The sequence below is a fragment of the Artibeus jamaicensis genome, unplaced genomic scaffold (assembly GCF_021234435.1).
Source record: "Artibeus jamaicensis isolate MK-2021 breed Jamaican fruit bat unplaced genomic scaffold, CSHL_Jam_final scaffold_612, whole genome shotgun sequence".
NCBI lineage: Eukaryota > Metazoa > Chordata > Mammalia > Chiroptera > Phyllostomidae > Artibeus > Artibeus jamaicensis.
Window position 1 is genome coordinate 4,446,502 of NW_026522049.1, and position 24,713 is coordinate 4,471,214.

The window sequence follows — 24,713 nt, forward strand, 5'->3', positions numbered from 1 at the left end:
CTGCGGCTGGGCGTCCCCTGAAGGGGCTGCTTGGGCTGGGTGACACGGGGTGTACCATGTTCAGCAAGAGCGAGCCGCCCCGTTGCTGGATTTCCGACCCCCTTTCCGGGCACAGTGCAGCTCAGAGGACAGGACTGTCACCTAGGAGCAGGGCCAAGCTGTGTCACCTCGATATAGGTCATTAGCACTAGTGCCGTCGATCTTTGTGAGAGCGGAGGGCATTTGCCGACTCCTGATAAATAGCATTCGCCCTGGCTGACCTCGTGGATGACCAGGTGTGCTTGCATTTGTGTGAGGGTAGATTCACCAGCACAGCGTCACAGGAGGTGGGTGTCACTGTGCTGCTCTTGTCAGAGGCGTCCCTGCACCTGCAGGTGAGGCTCCGAGCCCCAGAAATCTCCCGAGATGCAGACAAGGCCGCAGAGCCCGCTCTCGGACCCAGGCCTCCGACCGCATGCCCAAGCCTGCACGTCTTCCCCTCCTCTCATGACCTCCGTCAGCCTGCCCGGCCTGAGCCCCGGGCATCTGGAGGGGCGCAGGCCATGCACTTAGTCGATCCGCCTGTGGCCTGCTTAATTGTGCTGGGTTTCTATGTTGATCCATCCGCTCCTGCCCCCAGCCAAACACATGTTGGGTGAATGAGTGAAAATGTGTGAGCGCTGGCGGAAAAAATGACTCATGTTGGTGTGTGAGTCAGCGGGGTCACCTCTGGGCATGAGGGACAGCTTGTCATGTGGAGGGACTAAGTCAGGGAATGAACTGAAAAGGAGCTGGGGCGTGGACGGACGTGGCAGTCGGGGTTCCGGGGACGCTGCTCCCGTGCGCCCTTTTGCTTGGAGACACAGATCCAGGTTCGCCGCTTGCAGGTTGCCTTACTGTCTTTACCTGGGGCAGCGGCCTTCACCTGCCCACACTGTTGGCCTTTTCGCAGGTGTCCCCCCACCTGGTGAGACCTGGGTTTGGGAGTGGGTTCTTTTCTGACCCAGCGGTCAGGAAGGGTGATACCCACAACCAGTAATCGCACCGTGATGGCCCTGTGGACCCTGCTCAGCCTTGCGGACATGTGTGCCCTGTGACGCTCACAGAGACCAACCCGTGGATGGGAAATGCAGGGAGCATCGCGTGGACAGTGTGGGGAGTTCAGGACCGCTCTGCTGTGGGCGCTTCCCCTTCCGCGTTCTGCCCTCTCACCAGGCCCCACTCTGGTGTGGCACGGCCAGCCGGCAGGCAAGCAATCAGAGCTGCTTAGCCACGCCCAGCTGCGATCCAGAGGCACACCAATAAAAACCCTTCCCCAAGCTTGTGAAAGGGGAATACAGATGTGTTTCTTTAAAAAACGTTGCCCTGGCTGGTGTAGCTCAGTGGATTGAGCACAAGCCCATGAACCAAAGGATCACGGTTGGATTCCCAGTCACATGCCTGGGTTGCAGGCCAGTTCCCAGCAGGGGACGCACAAGAGGCAACCATACATTGATGTTTCTCTTCCTCTCTCCTTCCCTTCCCCTCTAAAGATAAATAAATAAAATCTTAAAAAACACTGAAAAGCTAGACAATGTCGCAGGCATCTAACTGTGGAACAGGTACCCTGGACGGGTTGTGCTCATTCCCGTCTTTGTAGGTAGAAAAGACCTTAGGGGTGAATCGGCCAGACTGGGATCAGGTTGGCACTATTTCTGAGACCTTCCTCTGTGCCAGGCACTATGCCAAACAGTCTGTAGAGTTATATATGTTGCTTGCCTTAGTCCTTATGGCAATTCTATGGGTAGGAATTACTACTGTCATTTCATATTCAGGGACACGGAGATGCTTAGCAAGGTTAAGCCTCTTAGTTAAGACCACCCACTGCACTAATCAGCCGTTAGCATGCGGGCTCGAGGCCTTGACCACTGTGCTCAGCTATTTCCCGACAATTCCAGTCTGTTTTCAGTCCAGGGGTCTACTGTGCAGTAACTTTCAAAACGTGAATGATTGCAGTTTTTCCCTGCGTTGCCCTAGGACTGATCGGGGACCCCGACACAAGGGAGCTAACTGGGGACTTTCTTTTGGGGGGACCCTGGGCATCCAGCTCTCCTGGAGCACCTGCAGGGAATGGTGTCTCTCCGGGGGACGCCCGGGGGCTGCAGGTGGCTCAGTTACCGAGAAAGCATTCAGTGTTCCCTACGAAGAGCCACTGCGGGTGAGGTCAGTGGGGTGCTGCCCTGGTGGCCCGTTGCATGGAGTTTTAGAAAAAGATGTTCCCAGGACACGTATTGAAAGAAGATGCCGCGTTCCTCAGAGGATCCTGGGATTCTGCATTAATCTTCGCCTGGCAATCGATATACCAGTGAGCCGGACGTGACTTACGGGGGAATGAAGACGTGCCCTCCAGAGTGAGTCGGTGTGTGAGCCGACGCGTCCACGGAGCATTTAATTTCTGTCGCGTGGCTAAAGAAGAAGAATGTGACGCTGGAAGATAAAGAAGCCCCCTCTAAGGGGCAGTCGCCCTGGGAGGGGTCTGTACTTTAAGGGAGAATTGAATGGTGCGAGTGGAAAATTTGTCGTTTGGCTGGAGCGGCCGTGTGCTGGCTCTTCGCTGTGGCCATGATTAAAATCCAAACAATCTCAGTTCCTGGCAAACGGAAGAGGGGGCAGTGTTTTCTTGTCCGGCTTCCTGATTAGTCCACATGGCGCCATCTGCCATGAGCCATCCAGACTGCCAGGGTCTGCCTGGCGGAGCCTGCGGGCTAGGGTGTGGGAACCGGTCGGGTATTTCCAGGAAGAAAGGACTTCGGCCCCAGAGGGGAAGCCAGAGGGAGACGGGGTGTGCCGTGACAGCCAGAGGAGGAGGCTGAGGTTCGAGCGGCCTCCTGCAGGAACAGAGGGGCAGACTGTGACCTTTGGCCCTTTCCTAGGACCTGCGCCCTCGCCAACCGGCCCCTCCCCAGTAGAAGGTCCTTGATAGAACAACTGATGTGGGGATGGCCCGTCATGAGTGTTGCCTGTCTACAACTTTTCCAGTAGTAGAGAAAGAGAAAGAAGAGGCATATATTGAGCACCTAATGTGTACAAGGTGCTGTCTCATCCTTGGAACAATCCCATGAGGAGGTATCCTTGTAACCAGTTTTACCAAGGAGAGCTTGCAGCCTCGGCCACAATAGACAACTGGTCTACCATCACGCAGCTAGTAAATGGGACCTCTGGGCACCAGTGTTGGGACTGTCGCCACCATCCAGGCCTGATGTCTCCACAGACCACTGGTCTGTCCTTGTACAACTCAGCCACATACCCCACGAGACTCACGTCACCTTCCAGAAGCCACGCTCATGGTGCAGGATCCCCGGAGTGGAATCGAGAGGGAGAAAACCCAAACATGCCCGTGTGCCAGAGCACTTGCCCTGTGCCAGGGGCCTCCTTCTCTCCTTTCTCATTGACGTGCGTGCGATGAAGGCTGTGCTCTCCGCCAAGCACCTGGTCCTGGTTGTGTTCCTGCCACTGCTTTCAAGGCCCAGCACCCCCAGAAGTTTCCGGTCAGGGCGGGACGGTGTTTTCCCTTACGGAGAGGCCGGAGCTGCCTGTCCAGAGATCAGAGCCAGAGTCAGAGGCTGTCGCAGGGATGAGGCCTCAGAGAGAAGAGGCCTGGGTTCTGTAGCCCACGGTGTAATCGAGGCAGGGGCCGGAGGCAGCAGAGGATAGAAACTCGCAGCTCAGAAACCCCCCCGAGGTGCCCTGAGGACTGTTAGTGTGTCTCCAACAGGCTTCTCTTAATGCCCTGCACACACAGAGCAGATGTGATTACAATAGATCGGAGTATTTCATTTCCTTAGAGCAGAGTGATCATTACTGGTGGTGTAATTTGCAGATTTAATCGGCTTGGTAAATACCGCCTCAGTGTCGGGAATGGGTTCGAGCTGAGCCTGGCCTGTGACCACTCCCACGGGCCTCCGAGAAGTCACTCAACAGCCGTGTCGATAATTGTGTAATTATAGTAATCATCTCTGGCTGCCTTATAGCCCCCTTTTAATTCACAGAGCACATTAACATGTATCACTAATCCCCATAATAACCTTTTGAAGAAGGAATGTCGGGCACAATTATCCCCATTTTACAGAAGTGAAAACAGAGCCCTGGAGAATTCAGTTCCTTGCTATCCTGGTTCCCTAGGGCTGCCATAACCCATTACCACAAATCTGGTGGCTGAAATCCACCGGGATGGATACTCACACTGCTCTGGTGGCTGGAAGTCCAACATCAGGTGTCCGCAGGGCTCAGGGGAGGGTCATCGCTTGCAGCCCTTTCCAGCCCAAGGGCTCCAGGGTCCCTCGGCCTGTGGAACCCTGGCCTCGGCCTTCACATGGCCGTGTCTCCCATCTCTTAGTCCTTGACCTCTCCCTGCTGCATCTCCCATCAAGACACCAGTCATTGGGTTCAGGGTCCACCCCTAACCCAGAGCGACCTCATCCTGGATCCTTTGTATGGTGACATCTGTGAAGATTCTGCCTCCAACTGAGGTTTCTCACACTCACAGGCACTGGGATGAGGACTTGGGACATGTTTTGAGGGGGACACTACTCCACCTGCTGCACGGGCCCAGGGCACCCCAGCCGGCTCAGTGCAGGCCTTTTCTACCATTGGACTGCGGTCCCCAGGAGGCCTCGGCCCAGCACTGGGCCCCTTGGGCCTGTGCTGCCAGGACTGTGATGGCAGGTCTGGGTCCCTTCGGCACTTCCCACAGCCCCAGGACTGGCCCTGGCAGCGGCCATGCTGAGGTGGGAGAAGAAAGCCCAGGTGACGCCTGGCTGAGAATCACTGCTTTCTAAACACCCAGTCTTGGCCATCGCCCCACATCTCCCCAGCAGAGGGTCTGGTGCACATGTCCCATGGGGCCGAGCTAATCTGCTGGAACCCCCCGGGTCTTGCAATTAGGCCCCGGGCCATCCTGGGCAAAGGCTGGTGTGGTAAGCTTTGCCTTGTTGCTGTTCCATTATTCACGGGCCACCAGCATTGTCAATGGAAGCTCAACTTCAGGTTCCCTTCAGCTGCGGTGCAGTGGGCTGGCCTTCTTTGCACCTGCCGGTCTGTCTCTCTGTTGGAGCCCCCCCAGCCCCCGTCAGGACAGGAGGATGGTGGTGGGTGTGCTCCGTGGAGGGACCACCGTGCTGAGACTCAGTCAAAGTGCTTTCTGTGGCCTGTGTGCCTTGGTGTCTAGGAGGAGCGTCCAGAGGGTGAGGGGCATAACTCGGGGTTTCCAGAAGACTCTGGATGGGAGGAGAGGACCAGGTCTCATGGCATGTCCCTTCTGTTGGATCGGGTCCCAGAGGAAAAGGATGGGAAGGAACAAAAATGCTGTTGGTGTGCCCTTGTTGGTGTGTCTTAGCCAGGTCCCAGACGCCTCAACTTGGTCCCCACCAGCCTCAGCACACGCTGGCACTGCCCGCCTCCCCAGGGGCCCTGAGAGGCTGGGTGCACTGCAGGCTGGCTCAGCGCAGAGGCAGGCCTGACCGAGGCACCCTCACTGGTCTAGAGTGCTCCCCGCAGGTGGACAGTCTGTATTTTTACGAGTAATTAATAGTGAATGGCCTCATCTTGTCAAGTAAGCAGCTGGGACAGACCCCACTGAGCAGCATCACTTTGCATGTATTGCCGGTGCCTGGACCCTCAGTGTCACCCCCTCAGGGTTGCCGGGTCCCCACACAGTTCCTACAGCGCAAACTCAAATCGCTGCTGCATGGCCTCAGGCCTCCCCAGCACCCTGGGCAGCCGGGGCGCCCTGCCCTCCCTCCCCTCCCCCATGCCTCCTCCTGTGGTCGATGTTAGCTGGGGGATGAGCCTGCGGAGTTCAGCATAGTGTTGGGTGCGCGTGCATCTTGGGTGTGGCTGACGGAGAGGAGAGGGGTGAGGTGGGAGACGAGTTCAGAGGGATGGACAGTGGTGTGGACGCCACAGGCCTTTGACCCGGAGAGGTTTGAGCAGGGGAGTGTCCCAAGCTGGCATATCTAAATGAATTCAGCGGAGTGGACTTCTTTTCCTCAAATGAGTTTATTAGTTTAAAGACTAAATAAATCCATGGACATTTTAAGTATTTTTTGTTTCTTTTGCAGCCACGCCGCACCCCTTTTCTCCCTAACCCCTGAAGAGCAGGGGGAGCCCTCAGGGCCCTGGGAGGGAGCGGGCCACCTGCGGTTCAGGAGTTCCCTTCCCTGCCTTCTTGCCCGCAGGAGACTGGAGCAGAACTTCTTCAACTGCAGCTGTGACATCCGCTGGATGCAGCTGTGGCAAGAGCAGGGGGAGGCCAAGCTGAACAGCCAGAGCCTCTACTGCATCAGCGCCGAGGGCTCCCAGCTGCCCCTCTTCCGCATGAACATCAGCCAGTGCGGTGAGTGAGCCACACCCCTGCCCTGACTCCAGAGCCGGCGCCGCCCGGAAGGCGGGGTGCTCTGTTGCCCACCACCCTCCCTGCCTTGGCTCTGCCCTGGGCGCAGACCTGGCTCACCTCTTTCCTCCTGGGTCACGCCTGTGCCTCCTCGGCAGGCCCGGTGCTTCCTCTGTGGGTGCTGCCTGTCACCGGTCCCCGGGGGTGTGTCTCGCACGCAGCCTCTTGGACCTCCTGTGTTGGGGGGGTCTCAAGGTCTTTTAGAAATGCAGGTTCCTGGGCCCTACACAGACAACATCAGGATGTCTGGGTAGGGTCCCAGAAATTGGAATTTCTAGCAGACCCCCTGTGCAGGCCAGAGCAGAGCAAATTTTTGAGAACCAGCTCCCCGAAGTGGAAGCTGTGTTTTGATACCTTGCTAGAGCTGCATTCCTGAGCAGCTGTGTCCCCCCTCCTCCAAGTCCATGCCCTGGAGGAGAATCCACTCCAGGGGCCTAAATTCTGAGTCCTGTGCTCTCCTGGGGAGGGGGTGTGACGCTTCAGGGACCTGGGCGCCTGCTGACAACTCAGTCGCGAAACTGGAAGTGCCACACCCACCCGTGGGCGGAGCCTTGGTGGACAGTGTTTGCCTGTCTCTCCCCCTGCCTCTCCTCCCTCCCAGACCTTCCTGAGATCAGTGTGAGTCACGTCAACCTGACCGTGCGCGAGGGGGACAATGCCGTGGTCACTTGCAATGGCTCTGGGTCACCCCTGCCTGACGTGGACTGGATAGTCACTGGCCTGCAGTCCATCAACACCCACCAGGTAGGTGTCCTGGGTTCCAGCCCGTCGGAGGTTGGGGACCCACCACCTCTTCGTGTTAATGAGCCAAGTCATGAATGGAAGCAAGCGAAGGGAGAGGAGGGGGGAAGTGGGGAAGCACGTAGACTGGCGTCCCACCCAGCCAGTGTCTCCTATGCAACTCGGTGTTAAACATGCCGTGAAGTTTCCAAGCACCTTGGTTTCCTCATCAGTACAATGGGTGCAGCGCTGCCCTTCCCCTCTCTGGGTGCATGTGAGGATGACTGAGACCTTGGCCCGAGAGGGCCTGGCCCTTAGCGCACATTCACCGGACGGGCCACTTTCACCCTCCTCTCAGCTTTTCCTGTGGATTCCTGAAGCTGTTTGGGGGCTGGGCGTGGGGGGGGCCCGCCCTGTAGCAGCGGTTGGACGGCTGTGTCTCTGTCGGGGTTTCAGACCAATCTGAACTGGACCAACGTGCACGCCATCAACCTGACGCTCGTCAACGTGACGAGCGAGGACAACGGCTTCACCCTGACGTGCATTGCAGAGAACGTGGTGGGCATGAGCAACGCCAGCGTCGCCCTCACTGTGCACTGTGAGTGGGCGCTGTGCTGGGGGGTGACGGCGGGGAGGGCGGGGCGCCGTGCCGGGGGCGGGGCTGAGCCAGAGCAGGGGGCGGGGCTGCCAGGAGGGGCGGAAACACTCTTCTCAGCAGAGCCAATGGGTCCTGCCCTTAGCAGTCCCGGACCAGTCGCGTGCCTTCCTGTCCCTCAGAGCGTGCTGAGCCTCAGACTCCGCCAGGCCTGCAGGACACTTCTAGTTTGACTCAGGCCGCCTGTCATTAAGGCCCTGAAGGGTCATGAGAGGGGCCCTGTAGCTGTGGCGGATCGGGGAGCTTGGGCGAAGACAGATGTCTCACCCTCTGCTGGGGGGTGGTGGTGGGGGACCTCTGATTTTCTCAGTTTGTTTGGAGCTGGGTTGGGGGTTAGAATTGGGATTCCCATGCTGGTTGCGGGAAGGCCGCCCCAGGACACCGGAGCCTCTGCGTGCTGGGCGCCAGCTGGCCTCTCCCCGCAGACCCCCCACGCGTGGTGAGCCTGGAGGAGCCCGAGCCGCGCCTGGAGCACTGCATCGAGTTCGTGGTGCGCGGCAACCCGCCGCCTACGCTGCGCTGGCTGCACAATGGGCAGCCCCTGCGGGAGTCCAGGATCATCCGCGTGGAGCACTACCAGGAGGGCGAGGTCTCCGAGGGCTGCCTGCTGTTCAACAAGCCCACCCACTACAACAACGGCAACTACACCCTCATCGCCCAGAACCCGCTGGGCACTGCCAGCCAGACCATCAACGGCCACTTCCTCAAGGAGCCCTTTCCTGGTGAGGGCAGGCGACGGCTGTGGGGTGCTGGGGTTCTGTCTGGGAGCTTGGGGGTGGGGCAAGCAGCTTGAGGGGTCAAGCAGCACTGACGTTGACCCTGTCACCTTGCGTCACTGGTCAGCCACCCCAGTGGTTCGTGTCACCTAGGTAGGGTCTGGCTTCCAGCAGCTGTCACAGTGCAAACCTAGCCCCCCCAGGAAGTGCGCAGTTGTGCAGGTGAGGGCACAGTGTGTGCCGTGGAGAAAGCTGGGACTTGAGAGTTGGACAGGAAGGGCAGGGACTCTTGACCCAGGCTTTTCTTTGTCGGGAGGCCTCGGGCATGATAGTTTGCTTTTCGGAGCCTCGGTTTCCTCTTCTTTGAAATGGGCACAGTTGCACTGCTCCCGTTAGGAACCGGTGGCTTTGAAATTACTCAAGGTGCATATAGCACACACCACACAGGCTGTGGCGCACAGTGATGGCTCCGTGGCTGTCCACTGCCAGGGGCTCCAGCGCTGTTCCAGCTCCCCTCCTCCGCACTGGACGGGGAGTGAGCCGGACCTCCTCGTTGGTGCTGGTCAGTAGCGCAGCTGGGTCAGGGTCTGGGCTTCCAGGCCCGTGTGCATTGTTCCTTGCCTCTCTCTGTCATTCTGAGCCGAGCTGATGGGTGACAGCTGACAGACACCCTTCGCTCTGACGTGGCTGATGGCAGCTGCACCAGGGCAGCGACTGTAGCAATGGCAGAACTTTGTCTGAGTGTTCCAGAGGGGACCCTGCCTGCCTCTGTCTGGGCTAGAATGTTTCAAGTGCCTTCCTGAGGTTGGAGGGGAAGAGAACACCCAGAGAGTTCAGAGCGAGTGGTGGCTGCATCTCGTGGTGGGTCTGGCAGTCGGAAGGTTTCTGCTGATGAGGCCAGGTCTTTGATGGCCTGGCGATTCCCGCTGGGGACAAGCTGGATGACCTCTTGGCCTTTAGTCCCCAGAAACTGGGGGTTCTGATCAGATAAGGGACAAAGAGAGAGGGGGGAGGGAGAGAGGAGAGAGAGACGCAAAGCTGGCACCGTGCAGCACCCCCTCGTGCAGCACCCCCATAAGCAAGCCCCGGGCCTTGCTTATCTCAGTGCAAACCCTGCCCCCAAACTCGAAACTCTTGTCTGAGTAGCTGCTCTGAGAGTAAGACTTGGGGGAAGTGAGGCTGCGTGGGAAGCTTACTCCTCGCCACTGCAGCCCAGGGCGTGATGGAGCTCAGGGGACGCTCTGGCCTGCTGACGTCCGAGACCCTGGTCACCCGTTGGGAGTCGTCCCTGGTGTGCCAGGTCAGAGGTCTCGGGGACTTTGCAGGTGGGCCCCGCCGGGCCGCCTTGGGAGTCGGTGCAGCCCTGGACCACACGGTGGGAGCACGGCCCTGGGGTGCACGATGCTGTGCTCTCACAGCCACAGTGTGAGCATGGCCCTTGTGGGCGTCAAGGGCTGGCATGGCCCTTCACCTGGGCTTTCTCCCTCTTGTGATTAGAGAATGAGTTCTGTTAGGTGGTCACTCTACACTCCCTCGTGGGCAAGGGGTGAAGCCCCCTTTTTCCAAAGGGCCCAGAGAGTGGGAACTCTAGGACTCTCAGAAGGGAGGGCGGGCCGTACTGGACCCCTTTGCACAGGGGGTCTGGAGGGCCGGGGACAGTGGGACGGCCTGGTGGGCACAGGCTCTCCTTGGCCCCGCCTCCCTGCGGGAGGGAGCAGCTCCACCCACTCTCCCTGCCACACGGATGCGACCTCTGTCCCTGGAGACACAGCAGCCCCTTCTCACTGGCTCCGGACACCGCTGTACCCAGGCCACCTCTGCTCAGGCTGGCGCTTCCCTGGGGGTGGTCCCCAGGCCAGCCCGTGGGGGAAGCCAGGTTCTGGAGCACCCCCAGCTCTGCGGAGTCGGGAACTCGGGGAGGGGCGTTTGCTTTAACAAGGCCCCTGCGGGGCTCAGAGGCAGCCATGCCTGTGACCTGTGGCTGCTGTGGCATTTGGTGGACTTGGTCTCCGGGACACAGGAGGGAGGACAGACTCGCCTGCAGTGGTGTCCTCAGGCCCTCCCGCGGCCTGCCAGGGCCGCCCTGCTCGAAGGCTTGCTTATTTTGTGAGACCAGAGGAAGCGGAGGAAAATGAAAAGGCAGTGACCAGGAAAAGACAGGCCAGTCATGCCGAGTGACAAACTGGCTGAGCGTCCAGGGGAGTAAATTATCCAGGGGAGCAGGCCGTCAGTGCGCCTCACACCTGCCGCGCCCTGGATCTAGAGGCCGGTTCCTGCTCCTCCCTCCTTCCGTGAGGCCGCGGGGACACCGCGGTTACCACGTGGGCCCCTCCCGCCCCCACATGCAGAGAGCTGACGTTGAGAACAGGGTTCTGAGAGCAGACAGACGGAACCGCCAAGGCCGTGTGCCGTCCCACCCGCCCAGGGGCCTGGGCCACATGTATTATAAGTATCATTATCGAGCCCATAAATTGTAATTATAATTACTTAAAATTATACCACTGCGTTATAATTGTTACCGCACACTGGGGCTCTTTCAATGAATTGATCTTCGGTTCTCGTGGTGGCCGTACTAAGTGGACGGGTGATGGGTGGATGGGTGGGTGAGTGAGTTCTAATCTTTCCCGGTGCGGCGGGTGCAGTGGTTCTCAAAGGGACCAGCGATATCCACATCAGCCGAGAGCTAATTGGAAATGCAGGTTCTCCAGACCCACCGAGACCCCTTGAGTCAGAAACTATGTGTGTGGTAGGGTGGGTGGGCCAGTAATCTATGTTTCTCTTTTAAAACATTTAAAAAGATATTTAACTTTTTTTGGAGTAGTTTGACATTTACCTCCCCCCAAAGTTACGAAATAGCACAAAGAACTTCCTTATACCCTCCACCGTGCTTCCCCAAATGGTAGCATCTTACATAATCACGAGGTATTGACAGTGATGCGAAGCCATTATCGAATCCTCAGACTTTATTTACATTTTGTCAGCACCCCAAAGCTGCCCTTTTCTTCCCTGGCACCCGGTCTGGGACTCTGCATTGCGCTGTTGCCCTGTCACCTTGTTCTCTTTAAATCTGGGACGGTCCCCAGTCTTCCTTGGTCTCCCACAGTCTGCACACTTTTGACGAATGCTCACTGGTTGTGCCCTGGGCTGTCTCACGGTGTGGGTTTGCCTGGGGTGGCTTCCGAGTTTTGGGGGAACATCTTCACAGCAGGGTGCTGCGCCCTCTGGGTCTGACTCGCCACCAGTCCCCTGGTGATGCCGACCTGATCACTTGGTCCCGCCGAGCCAGCTGACCGGTTTTCCCTTTGTCGTTAGTGGGACTTTTGTAAACAGCTTGTTTTCACCACCCTTTCACACGTTAATTTTAGCATTCATTGATGATTCTTGCTTGGAGCAATGACTACTGGGGCGTGTGTTGAGTGGTGTTTTTTTTTTTTTTCTATTCTCCTCCTTCCTTCTGTTACATTTATTCATTGGAATTCTACTGTAAGGAAGAGCTGCCTCCTCTTCCTCATTCATCTCTTCAATTATTTATCTCACCTTGGTATGGACTCGTGTGTATTGATTTCATTTGTCCGATGGCTTCTGACCCACGTGTGGGGCACCGGAACAGAGTGCCGGAGGCGGGTGGCCAAAACCACAGAAACTTACTTTCTCACAGACCCGGAGGTTAGAAGTCTGAGGTCAAGGTGTCAGCAGGGCTGGCTCCTCCCGAGGCTGCTCTCCTTGGCTTGTGTCCCCTTCCTGTGTCCTCACATCGTCCTTGCTCTGTGTGCCTGGCTCCTAACCTCCCCTTTCTATAGGGACACCACTGGTATTGAATTATCACCAGCCTTCCTAACCTCACTTCTAACTCTCTCACCCCTTTAAAGACTCCACTTCCAGATACCGTCACATTCTGATGTCCTGGGGGTTAGTGCTCCCACCTACACATTTCGGGCGGGTATAATTCATCACCCCTTAGAGTTGGCAACTGCGTCCTTTCTCTGCGCCCCCATTAATGTGTGGGCACGGCCTCACGTTCTGGCGCCCGTGAATGCTCCAGCACCTCTTGTACTCTTTCAGCCCTGCCCAGGGAGTAAGTACTTCTCCGAGGGGCCCCCATTTCTTTCACTGGGGAACCCTCTGAGTGATTCCGTTTCCCGCTGAAGCTTGGAACTGAGACTCGAATTCCAATCCAGTTTTTAGATGAGTGGGAGTCCATTAGTTTCTTAATCTCTGTCAGCTGGTCTCCTTATCCGTTGAATGGGGATAATGCCACCCGCCTCCCAGGGCGGTTAGAGGGATGGGGTGGTACATTACAGGACGAGTTTAGCACAGCCCCTGTCTCGTGAGGCCAAGCCTTCACCCTTCTGTGAGCCATTGCTAGAGGCCAGACAGCAAGTCACTTGGGGTCACCTGGGGTCTGGTCAGTTGTGGAAGGGCCCCGAGCATGTCCCAGTGACCTACAGCATAACCTGTACATAGCAGTTCGAGGAACTTTGTCTTGAGGTCATCGCTGGCATTCTCAGAAGGTCCAGGCTCATCCTGCAGCATCTCCTCAGGGTCTCACGTACCCCCGGGACCCCCGGTACTCTAGTGACTCAAAGGAGGGCGGACTGTCGGTGAGACATCGTGTCTTAGATTTAATTCCTCATCCCGTAGTCTGCTTCCCAGGCCCCAGGTGGGCCAGGCCGCTTCTCTTGAAATTGGGAACTTTCTCTCATTCAGTCTGCATTTGGAGGACCACCCTCCTGAGGAGGTGGTGAGAGCGGGGGAAGGGTGACATGCCAAGGAGTTCGGTTTTCAGGTGCTGGGGCCACGCGGGGTCACGGGAGTGGGCGAGGGCCTAGCTGTGAGGAACACAGTGCACCTCTCCTGTCTTGCATTATGTTGGTTAATTGTCTCTTTGTCTCTTTTGCAGAGAGCACGGACAACTTCGTCTCTAGTAAGTCTGCTCTACTTTTTGCTTTGAAGCTGATCTGTCCTGACCCTTCCGGTAACTGTTGAGCCCAGACAGCCGTCTCCCCTAGTCCACCGCTGTCCCTGACCGTGGGCAGCTGAGGGCCAGGAGAGGGAACCGGAGAGTAGAGATACTTCTCGGGCTGTTCCACGCCCATGCCTCTTGGGCAGCAGCTCCGTGCCTCAGTTTCCCTGGGGGGCGGTTTCTAAGGCCAGAGCATGTTGAAAGGGGGCATGTGGGGTCACACTGCCCCATAGAGAGACCCTTGTTGGCTATCTTGGCTGATCTTGTGGAGAGAACCTGCAGCCCCGGACCCCGCTGTGCTTCCCACCTGCCCCGAGGCCCCAGACGTGGCCGGGCCCCACCTGGTGCACAGCTGTGACGGACAGGGTCTCCTGAGAGGCCAGTGTGTCTCAGAGGGTCACTGAGACTTGGTGCACATGTGACTTGGGACTGAAAGGATTCGGTGTGTCAGTCATGGGCTGCGGGAAACCTCTCTGGGTTTTCTCTGGTCCCCATGGGAGGGGACCGGCGCCAGTGCAGACAGTCCTGTTTGGGGCACCCTGTGCCGTTGGGCCCCGACGTGGACACCACCTGCGGTTCTTTACTTGTCCTCAGTCTCAGAGGACTCGCCATTCTTCTGGGGGACTCTGAATTGGGTCGCCTCTGGCCAAGGAGGTGACTCCAGATGGAGGACAGAGTGACACCTGGGTCCCCACCTGCTGGGAAGCAAGGCCCAGGGGCTTGCTGCCAGTGTGTTTGGAAATCCATGTTAGGGGGATGCTCGTGGGCTGGGAGGGGGGCCCCGGGCCTCCTGGATCTGCCTCCCTGATGGGGGAGCGGAGGGAGACCCTGCAGCAGAGTCCAGTTGGCCACGTGGCTGCCAGTAGGGGCAGGTCCCCGGGGTGGGGGGCAGGCAGTCAGAGTCTGGCTTCATGGGGTGCTCTCCCGGGCCTGGAGGCTCAGGGGGCGGCGGGAGGAAGCTGGCTTGGAGCCTCTGCTGGCCAGCAAGCCAACCCCTGCTCCTCTTCTGTTTGGTTTTCAGTCTATGAAGTGAGCCCCACACCGCCTATCACTGTGACCCACAAACCAGAGGAAGACACCTTCGGGGTGAGTGACTCCTTGGTTAAGAGGAGGGCATGGTCAGGCTTCATCTGAGCAGCTAGTGTTCTCCCATGTGCCCTTCCTCAGAACCCTGGTATTCTCAGCAGACAGAGCCAGGTTGAGGGAGCTCCTTCCGGGAGGGGCGGGGGGTGAGCCCTTCCTAGTTTGACAAGAATGGTTCCTTATCGGAGGTAGACTTTGAGGGTCTGCTCCAAGCCCTGGGGCTCGGGAAAACCCCTGCTCTGTTGGGAACCTGGCAGGACCCGATTCGGAGGGGCTGTTCTCTGTACACATTTACGCAAAGTCCGCCACCCAGAGCATCTGCCCGGGTGGCTGTTCTGAGCCCCGTGTGCCTGCGTCTACCCTGCCACCGGTCAGAGCCTGAGGTTTCTCGTGGGCAGGAGAGGAGAGGGGTCTTTTTGGAATCCAGGTCTCCTAGAACTTCCAGGGTAAGAATATTCTGTAAAGAGTTCCAATGCAATTGTACAGGATTTGCTTGCTAATTAAAAGGACAACAAAAGGAGGAGGAAGCCTCTCCGGGCCCCTGTAGCCTCTGTTGGGCAGCCCCATGGAGAGGGGCCTGGGCCCTGCAGCTCTGGGCCTGCTCAGAGCCAGCCGGGTAGTTGGTTACCTTGGTGGTCCCAGGGCCTCACCGATTACTTCTTCTAAAGGCGTCACTCAGCGGCCGAGTTCCGAGAGGGCCGTCGCTGCCCCTGCTGCAGGGCCCGCCTCACGTGGGCCCGCGCGGTCCCCCGAGGGACGCAGGGCCTGCGCCGACTCTCTTTTCGGCCCCTCGCAGGTGTCCATCGCCGTCGGGCTCGCCGCCTTCGCCTGCGTCCTGCTGGTGGTTCTCTTCATCATGATCAACAAGTACGGTCGACGGTCCAAGTTCGGGATGAAGGGTAAGGCGGGCCCTCCACGGGCAAGGGGGCCCTGGGGGCCACGTGGCTCTTGGTGATGACGCGGTGCTGTTTGCACCCCCACCCTGGGCTCCCTGAGGGCCCCCTCTTGTCCGCGCCTCTGCAGTGGGTGATGATGGATTGAACCCTGGGCCGGTGTCTGTGGGAACCGAATTGGGGGCCATGCTGTGTTGCTGAAAACACTTCTTAGCTGGGCGGGTGCGGTGAGGATCATCTGGGGAGGGAGTTGGATTTGAGGGCACGTGAAGAGGACTTAAGATTCTTCTCATGACAGACGGACGAAGGGGCTCCTCGCTGGAGTGAGTGGTTCTGTTCTTGCTGCACCTGTGTGTCTTGCTGTGTCCGAACCTGGGCTTCTGATGAGAAGGTCGGGTGCAGGGGTGGATGGAGGGTGGGGTCCGGCCCCGAGAAGTCGCCAGCGCAGTGGTATCTCAGCACGCAGCTCCACGCAGAGCCCAGGTCGGCTGCCGAGAGCAGCACGTTGGCCGTGTCCGCTGGCTGCCTTCCACGACACACAGCACTCAACCCGTCCATGGCCGGCGTTGGGGTGGGAGTGGATCTACGCCGAGGGGGTGGGGGGGTGATGAACTGGCATCCACTTGCTGTTCTTGCGGATGGGTCTGACCAAATGGCTCTAAAGGAGGCTGGGTCCCCATTCCCTTGAATCTCAGAAGCTTGAATTTCAAGATCTGCTCCCAGCTGGGTTTGCGTTTGTGGCTGATGTGAGGCAGGAGACTGAGGGTGGGCTGGTGAAAGGTTCAACAGGCCACAGGACTGCTGAGCTGGAGTCAGGGCGGGGCCTCCGGGGAGGTTAGGGGGTCCTGAAAGGTGAACTTCCACGCTTCTGCACAGGAACGGGGGTCCGGGGTGAGGGTCCCGGCCCTGGGGCTCAGGGACCACAGCGGGGTATGTGTATGAGATGCGCAGGGACAGTGGCCCCCTGAGCTCCCGTGCAAATGTTTTGAGTGCTACACACAGCGGGGCAGAGTGGGGAGTTTGGAATGGAACTAGGTCGCAGCTTTTCTTAGAGCCTCAGAAGGCTTGGCGGCTGCCCCCTACCCCGTAAGTTCAGAACACCCCAAGGAGCACTAAAAGGCAGCAAACACGGGGTGCTGGCTGCCTGGCCTCTGAGAAGCTGGAGTTTCTTCGCACCCACTTTTTTGCTCCTGACGAAGCTGAACAGGTCACTGCAAGGCAAGCCGGCAGGCTGGGAAAGGGAGGGGGGGGAGTTGGGAACTGCTGGTCGGGCTCCTGAGCTCCGGCCTGCTCCCCCTCCCCGGGGCGGGAGGTGTGCTGGGCCCGGTCGGCGCTGCGGGACAGCTGCCCTGGGAGTGAGCCCGGGTTGAGAGCTCTCACAGTGAAGTGGTGGCCCATTTGGTGACAACCGGGGGTTGTGAACATTTTTCCCGTAAACAGATGGTAACCATCCTCTGCGTGGTTTGGAGAATCCTGCCAGAGTCTTGATTTGGAGGGACTGGCTCCTGCCAGAAGATCTCAGGGGCTGCCGCCGGCCTCGAGTATCTTGTTGTCTCTCTGGTGTGACTGTTCGGGAAGGAGCCATTCGGCGCTCGCTCCTCGCCCGAGAGCGTGGATACGTCCGGTCTTCTTTCCTCTCCTCTTTTTCTCTCCTCCTCTGAATGGAGCCCAGAAGGGAAGAAGGCCCCTCTGGCCCCAGTAGGGATCCTGCACTTGCACTTGGGACTCCTGGTGGAGGGTGGCTGTCTGAGCTCACTCCCAAGAGGGGTTTCTGGGTTCACATTCTGCATTGCTGTCCTCGGGGCCTTGCGTTCCCCTAACGAACATTCTCTCTTTTGGGGCTTTTCCCTCTTGGCAGAGCCCCCCCCTCACCCTAAGAAAACTTCTAGCATTCGCTCAAGTCTGAGGTAAACAGGTGCGGCCAATGGCCAGTCCACAGGCAGGACACAGACTAACAGAAGCCCACAGCCTCCTGCTCTGGACTTGGGGTTTCTGGCTGCAGACGGCGCCGCGGCGTGGCCTGCGTGCTGACTCAGTGCTGGAATGTGGCGGAGAGGAGAATTCCTCTCCGCCTGTGAGGAGAATTCTGGGGTACGGGGTATGTGTGTGTCTATGGTGCCGTCTCTGTGGGGGCTTTGCGGCTGTGCAGTGGCCAGTCCTAGACGTCCCACACTGTCCCCACAGGTCCTGTGAAGGCTGGACTGCTCTGTGTGTGTGTCTCTTTCTCTCTCGGGTGCCGGGGCACCTGCTGGTCTCCGGCACCGACTCTTCTGTTTGAAGGGAGATCCCCGGCTTTCGTCTGCTACAAAGTGGTTTCCTCTGTGGCCGCCCGCTCACTGGCTGTTTCTGGCAGACCCCTGCATCCTGTTCAGCCAGGCCAAGGATGGCCACACTGATCCATTTTGATTCTGACCGTGGAGCACCGCTGTCCTAATTCGTGTTATCGGCCCTGGTCCCCACAGGGCTGACAGCCCTTCCACACCTCGGTGTGGGTGTTCTCAGCCACCTGTTCCCCACTGTGTGTGACAGTCACAGGCCCTGCACGCATCGTGGGTGTGACCAGGCGTGTGGGCGCGGGCTGGCCCTGGCTGCGGTTTCACACCTCGGAGCAATACTTTAGGACAGGAGACAGCGAAAGAGGTTCTTGGAAATAGAATCAGATCTATGCTAATTTTTACTCTTAGGAAGTTCACACACTTCCTTTATTTTATTATTCATCAGACATCCCAGTATCGCGTACCCTCCCTGACCCAGCCGTCCTGCTGGGTCGTGGCCCCCGGATTGGAAACCTGGGTGGAGGGCGGGGCCGCCGACCTTGACCTCCTCACAGTGCCCTCTGCCCAGCATGCTGTTCGCCCCGCCCAGGCGAGCTGCAGCCCTGCTTTCCCCGAGCCACCCACCGTCTTCTGTGCACCCTGGGGGCTCTCACTTGCCTTCGGAGGAATGAACTTCCCCTTGGCCGTGGTGCCCGGGCCATGTGTCCGAGCAGCGTGTGCTCCCTCCTATGAGCTCTCCAGAGGCGTTAGGATGTCCAAGGAGGGGCCCTGGAGCCACGGGCAGCAACGCAGAGCGATCCAAAGGCCTGGGGATCAGAAAACACGGTTTGGACCGGGGAGAAAAGCCACGTGCTGAAAACAACAGCACGCCAGCCAGTGGCTGCAAACCCCCGGCCCCGGCTCCCTGTCACACAAACGCCCCTGCTGCTGGGCGTTCTGCACGGGGACCTGTTAACCGGTCCTCCAAGGACCCTGGTTGTGTCACCAGGTCTGTCTGCCTCCAGAGCCGTGCAGTGCTAGCTATGATCATCCAGGGCTGCTGGGAGCCCCCGAGGGTCCCCGTCCCAGGGAGGTCCTGGACTTCTGCCTGCTCGCAAACCAGTGGCAAACTCCCCGCCGGATGCTGCACACTTTCTCCTTATCAGTTAATAGGCCACTCACCCAGCCTCGGGAGGACACCCGGCTGCAGGTTAATGGGGCCTTTGGCGGCCTGGTCCCGGCTCTTTAATCTGCACCCGCTCTCCTCGCTGCCGTGTCCTGCCATTGCTCCAAGCACACAACACCCAGGAGCAGTATGGCTCGGCCTGGCAGAGGCCCTGTGTCCTGATTCCTCCTGAAGTCCTGGCTTGTAGCCGCCTCCCGTGGGAGGCTTGGGTCAGGCTCAGAGGGGGGCGGAGATGGGTGGGACGCAGCCGATTCCATGCACGCACCACCCAGCGTGCCCCACGCCGAGCTCGGGGGCGGTCCCCCGGCCCATCGTTTGTGTCTCAGTGAGCGGGCTGAGGTCAGAGATTTCAGTCCTGCATTAGTGACCCTTCCTCTTCTTCTCCAGTCCCCTCTTCACCCCAGGCCTGCCCCTGTCACCATCATCGCCCGAAGCCGGCCTGCTCTGTCTCTGGCTACTCCCAGCCCTCCTTTCTCCCCAGGGCTCTCTCACCAGACCTCCCCCACCCCTCTGGCTCTGGCCCTTTCGGCATGTTTGTACACCGCCGAGTATCAGTGGTGGCTTCGCAATGGAAATTTGCTGTGTCCTGCTCTGTACCCAGACACCCCAGGCGTCCCCCTGCCCTTAGGAGAAGTGCCGACACCCAACGGCCCCTGCTAATGTGGCCTGGCCCCCCTGCACCCACCCCCCTGCACCCGCCTCACCTTGCCACAGGATTTCTGCTCCTGCCACGGGCCTGTCCTCTGCTTCTGCAGTGTTTGGTGCTAAGTCCACTGTGCCTGTGCCCGGGCTGCCGCAAAGGGTCCCCCACCGTGCCATACACCTTCATGAGCTCCCAGGTCTTCCTCAGCTCAGTCTTTACTACCCTGAGCACGCCTGCCTGGCTGCCCAGAGCAGGGGCACCCCTGGGACTGGCCTTCGTGGCATCACGCACCTTCCCACCCGAGCACCTCACCCAGGGGTTGGGGGAGCGTCTGCTGAGTGCCGGCCTCGGCCGGCACATTGGCTCACCAGCACGGTGAATGTCAGCAGGCCGCCTAAGGCAGACGGGTACGTGGGTGTGTTCTGACCACCGTGGGCTTTGCACCTGAAGGGCTGGGACCTGGACTCCTTCCCTGACCAGCAGCACCCCAAGTTGTGTTGCCTGGGTGACGGGGGTTGTGGGACCTGGGAGAGTCTCTTTTGGTGTCGGTCAGGTAGAGATGGTAGTGTTCTCCTCCACCTTGCAGCTCTCCTCCCACCCAACTCCCTACGCTCAGGCCATGTTTATTGGGCCCTCTCTCCCCTCACGTCTCCTCCTTGGCCCGCCACCTTGTATGGAATTGGGTACATCGGGGGGCTTCTCCTTGCATCCCCACCGTCAAGGCCTCCCCCCACCCCCTGTTCCCGGTGCTCACTACAGCTCAGAGCCCGACAGGCCCCGGATCCAGTCCCGGTTCTGCTGCTCGGAAGCGGCAGCACTTACCTGACTCAGGAACCAGTCTGGGCTTCCGTTTGCTTGGCTGACAAATGAGAAGGATAATCCCTACCGGGCCAGGTTTTATGAGAATTAAATGAAATTATGTATATAAAGCAATTAGCTTAGTCCTCCGCCATGTAGTAATCAGTGAGTTTGGTGAGGGGAGGAGTAATTAGGACTTTTCCTCCATTCAGAGGTGCTGCGAGTAAAACCCAGGTCCCGTTATAGCTGGTTTGCAGCCTTGGTTTAAAAACAAACAAACAAACAAACAAACAAACAAACCAAAATGCCGGGCTGCTCCGGGAAACAATGAGGTCAGACCTGCACTGGACCGGGTTCCGATAGCGGTAGTTTCCAAAGCCGCCCGGGTGACTGCAGCGGGCAGCCAGGTGCCCGTCCCCGCCTCTCTGTGGCAGGGCACAGCCCCGTGGGGGGTGAGGACTGGGAGGGAGGGAGCTGTGGCGGGCAGAGCTGCCACTGTGTGCGTGGGCCCCCGTGTGTGTCAGGCCCTGTGTTTGGCCCTTTATCTGCGTGTTCTCACTGGGCCGTCACCATGCACGTGTGATACACAAATCACTGTCCCTTTCTAAGACTTTATTTGTCTTTAGAGAGGGGGGAAGGGAGGGAGAAAGAGGGAGAGACACATCGATGTGAGAGAGGAACATCCATAGGTTGCCCCGCCGACCAGGGCTTGAACCTGCAGCCCTGACCAGGAATCGAACCTGCGGCCTTTTGCTGTGGAGGATGACACCCACCCTCTGAGCCACACTGGTCAGGGTGTCCCTGTTGCTTACGTGAGCTTCAGGAAGGATGAGCGACTGCTTAGTGCCAGGAAATCACCGGCTTAAGGATGAAGGATGGAGGCACAGGGCCACTCTCCCCTTCCATTTTAGTTCCTTTTCCTCCCCCTAGGACATACTCCTTTTGTGAGGTGAGTGAGCACCCCACTTCTCCCTTCCCACTGTGTAGGGGCCGGCGGCCACCCCTGTCCACCTGCAGCATTGAGTGACCCAGCTCGCTTGCTGCTCGCTGGGGCCCTCGCCCCATCCGCCACCTGTTCTTCCACGGGCGGCCGCTCGAGCTGTTTGCCAGGTAGAGAGGTCCGAGGGCCCGGCAAGGGCCCCCGTGGGGGAGGGGAGGAGCAGAGATGGGAGCACTGTTGGTGGGTTTGGTTTGGTTTTGTTTTTCACTGCCATGGATTTCCAAGTGCTCTGCTGACTTGGGGAAGAGTAAGTGGTGGGGTGGGCACAGGAAGAAGGGGTCCTTGCTGCCTGCCTGTACGGGTGGGTCGGAGGGAGGCTGGTCGGCTCAGAGCTGCTCCAACTTGCCTGTGCGGGAACAGCACCGGGGAGTCTCGTCAAAATGTGCCCTCTCCCTCCACGGGCCCGGGCCCTGCATCTCTCACTGGCTGTGCCTGAGGGCGGAGCCTGTTGCCTGCCAGCCACCCTGGGCTTTGCGAGCCAGACACTCTCCCTTCCAGTGGTGGACCCCCCAGTCTGTTTTCTGACCCCGGAGATTTTTATTTTGGGAAGTGTCATGGGTGGTCTGGGAAGCTGGGTTCCAGCCCCAGCTGTGCTCTGATTTAGCTCTGGATACCTTATGAGCTTCACTTTCCTCCTCCATATCAGGAAGGTTTGGAACTAAATGGCCGGGCCACGGTTGGGCCAGGGAGGCCAGGGGGGGCTTTCCGGTGGGTTGTGACAGGTGCCTGGCTTCCCCAAGGGGGCCAGGAAGCCAGTGGATGCAGTCCTGGGGTGGGCGGGCAGCTGCCCCTGTCTCCGGAGTCTTTCTGGATGAACAAAGGCTCTTGAAACTAGGGTGCCTATCCTGTAGCAGCACCAGGAAAGCTTATGTCTGTGTCATAGAAAATCTAGGGAATGCTAAAAAAAAATTTAGTGGTAGTTCTGTTATTCAGCAGTGACCCCTGTTAGCATATCACAGGTGAATGCACGGGCACAAGTGTGGGTTTATGCACACGCAGACCTGTGTGATTGGAGACCTGCGCCTGAGTGTCTGCATCCACACATGTAGTTGGTGCGTGTTTAAATGAAGACAGTCTTGAACAATCCACACGGTTTTTGCCGTCTCTTTCACTTAATATTTCTTAAACATTTCTCTGTCTCATTCACTAGACCCATCTCTTTAGCTTTTCCATGACTCTGCAAAGCTTATTTCTCTTTCTTGCCTGCTTTTCTTTTTATCCTGTTGTGGATGTGTTATACCATTTTGTTTGGTTAATTCACAAGTTAATTTGTTTGCTCGGAGAGTCCGTGGCTAAGGGGCAGAAAGCTCATTCACAAAATGCGAATGCGTGTAAGGAGGCTCGGGCCAGCTCTGCCTGGCGGGTCGGCTGCGTGCGGTTCCCACTGTGCGTGTTTGCAGCCTGGCTTTGTTCCGGAAGCATCAGGTACTCGAGGCTGGGCAGCAGCCAAGCGGACCTGTTTTTGTCGGCAGCAGCAGCAGCGGCCGCTGCGTGCTTGGCAATTACCGATCGCCCACTGTGGGCCGTTTGAAAAGGCCTTCAGGGACGCAGCTCCTGCAGAAGCGGAAAGCGATGCGGACGCTGGGATGGACTCAGATGAAAGGTGTGATCTTACCGGCAGAGTCCTCAGTCACACGCACGTGCACACACCAGCATAGGCCGGCGGAGGAGACGGGCCTCACACGCGGTGACCGTGGGCACGGGCTCCAGGCTGAGGCTGGAACCGGAGGCTAGACCCGATGCTTCCTGTGTGTCTTGGGCGAGTCGCTTGGATTCCCTGAACCTCGGTTGTCCTTTTGTGTAACGGTGAGTGGACAGCGCCCACCGCATAGAGTTTTTAGGGCGTTTGCTGAGATTACACACTCAAGGCAGCGACCCCCACGTGGTCAGTGCTCAGAGAGTGACCACCGGCATGTTTTTAGGGTCTCCAGGAGGCAGAAAGGCAAGGCTACCCTGTGTGTCTGTGGGAAGGGTTTCTACTCATGGGACCCCTTCTTTTTGATGAACTTAAAATACTTAATGAAGCTATTTTAACTCAACCCCTGTACGAACCACAGGAAAAGGTACAGCCCCTGCTCTCGTCTTACAGGAAGTAAATTCAGACCGAAGGGGTAGCAGCCCAGCAGGGCTGGTGGAAGGTGTATCAGACGAGTGCCAAGCAGGTGCCGGTTCTCCTGCTGCCCCGGCCTGAATGACTGTGCGGCCTGGGGCGGGCACCTGCTCTCCCTGATCCTCCACGAGCCACCCGGCTGGGCCGCCACCTCATTGCTGAGGCCGTGTTGCTCCTGCTTGCTCCCTTTAGCCCGGGATGAAGGTTCCCCTGCCCCCTGGGTAGAGGTCCAGCCGCCCCGCCGAGAGCGGGGGACATGAACGCCGCCTCATGCACGGGGAGTTCCCGCCGCTCCCAGGTCTTCCTGGGCTGCGGATTGTCTGTCACCAAGTGCATGGGCCAGCCCACTTCCAGTGTCCGGTTTCTTTGTTCATCCCCTGCTGCTATACATTCAGATTCACATGATGGTAGGAGAAGAGAAGAGTGGTTGTTGTCCCCCTTCCTCCCCTCTGATGCAGAATCGGAGACTTGGAGAAAGACCAGGCGGAGAGAAAGGTCACCGTGGCTTCTTTATGGAAGGTCCCCCCTTTGGGTACGCACATCGGGAGAGAGATGATCCCCCAACAGGAAGTCAAGTTGCTGTTAGGGCGTGAATGCTGGGCCGCTGACCCAGGACCAGTGACCTCTGCAGAAGGGGGGTTGGGCTTTCTGGTGGAACCGGAGTGAGACTGTGGCAGTCAGTTTCCTGGGTTTGATTATGCGCTGCACTTACTTGGGATCTCACCAGTGGAGGAAGCTGGGTCATGGGTTTTGGGATCTGTTCTCTATCGTTTTTGCAACTTATGGTGGGTCTATCATCATTTCACAGTAAAAGGATGAAAAAAAAAAAAGGGAGAGGCTTTGATGGCAGAGCTGTGCCCTTGCCCTGGAAAGGTGACACTGCCGAGGTGTCTCACGGGGTTGGGGGGGCGGGGAGCTGGCTGCCTGGGGGGGGGCAGAGTCGTCTGCTTCTGGGCGTTGCTGCGTCTGTGCACGTGAGGTGGGGTGTGGGGGTGGGGCATCGTAGGGCTGAGACGGGATGCTTGGAATTTGTTAGTGATGTTCAAATGCTGACTCTTACAGATTTACTTTTTAAAAATAAATCAGGTCAGGTTCATGGTGCTTTCACTAACTTGGGCTCTGTTCTCTTGAGTGGGACAGAGAGGGGGTGGCGTTTCAAGGTGCACGCTAGGAATTGCTCATAACTGTGGGGGCACTTACTTGGCAGGTGAGCCTCAGAGATAGAGTCCAAGGGCCAGAACCAAGAAACACCTACCTGCCCCAGCGGGTCACAGACTCGGTT

General features: G+C 58.4%; 1 protein-coding gene across 4 annotated transcripts in view; it reads left to right on the forward strand.

Moving 5' to 3' along the window:
* NTRK3 (neurotrophic receptor tyrosine kinase 3) overlaps nt 1-24,713 on the forward strand; it is a 264,555-nt gene that overhangs the window by 76,292 nt on the left and 163,550 nt on the right. For all 4 annotated transcript variants that reach the window (XM_053658986.1, XM_053658987.1, XM_037145059.2 and 1 more), the window contains exons 6-12: nt 6,195-6,352; nt 7,011-7,153; nt 7,586-7,727; nt 8,210-8,506; nt 13,401-13,424; nt 14,485-14,549; nt 15,343-15,445. In XM_053658986.1, coding sequence (XP_053514961.1) covers nt 6,195-6,352; nt 7,011-7,153; nt 7,586-7,727; nt 8,210-8,506; nt 13,401-13,424; nt 14,485-14,549; nt 15,343-15,445 — 932 coding nt within the window. The remainder of the gene's footprint in view (nt 1-6,194; nt 6,353-7,010; nt 7,154-7,585; nt 7,728-8,209; nt 8,507-13,400; nt 13,425-14,484; nt 14,550-15,342; nt 15,446-24,713) is intronic.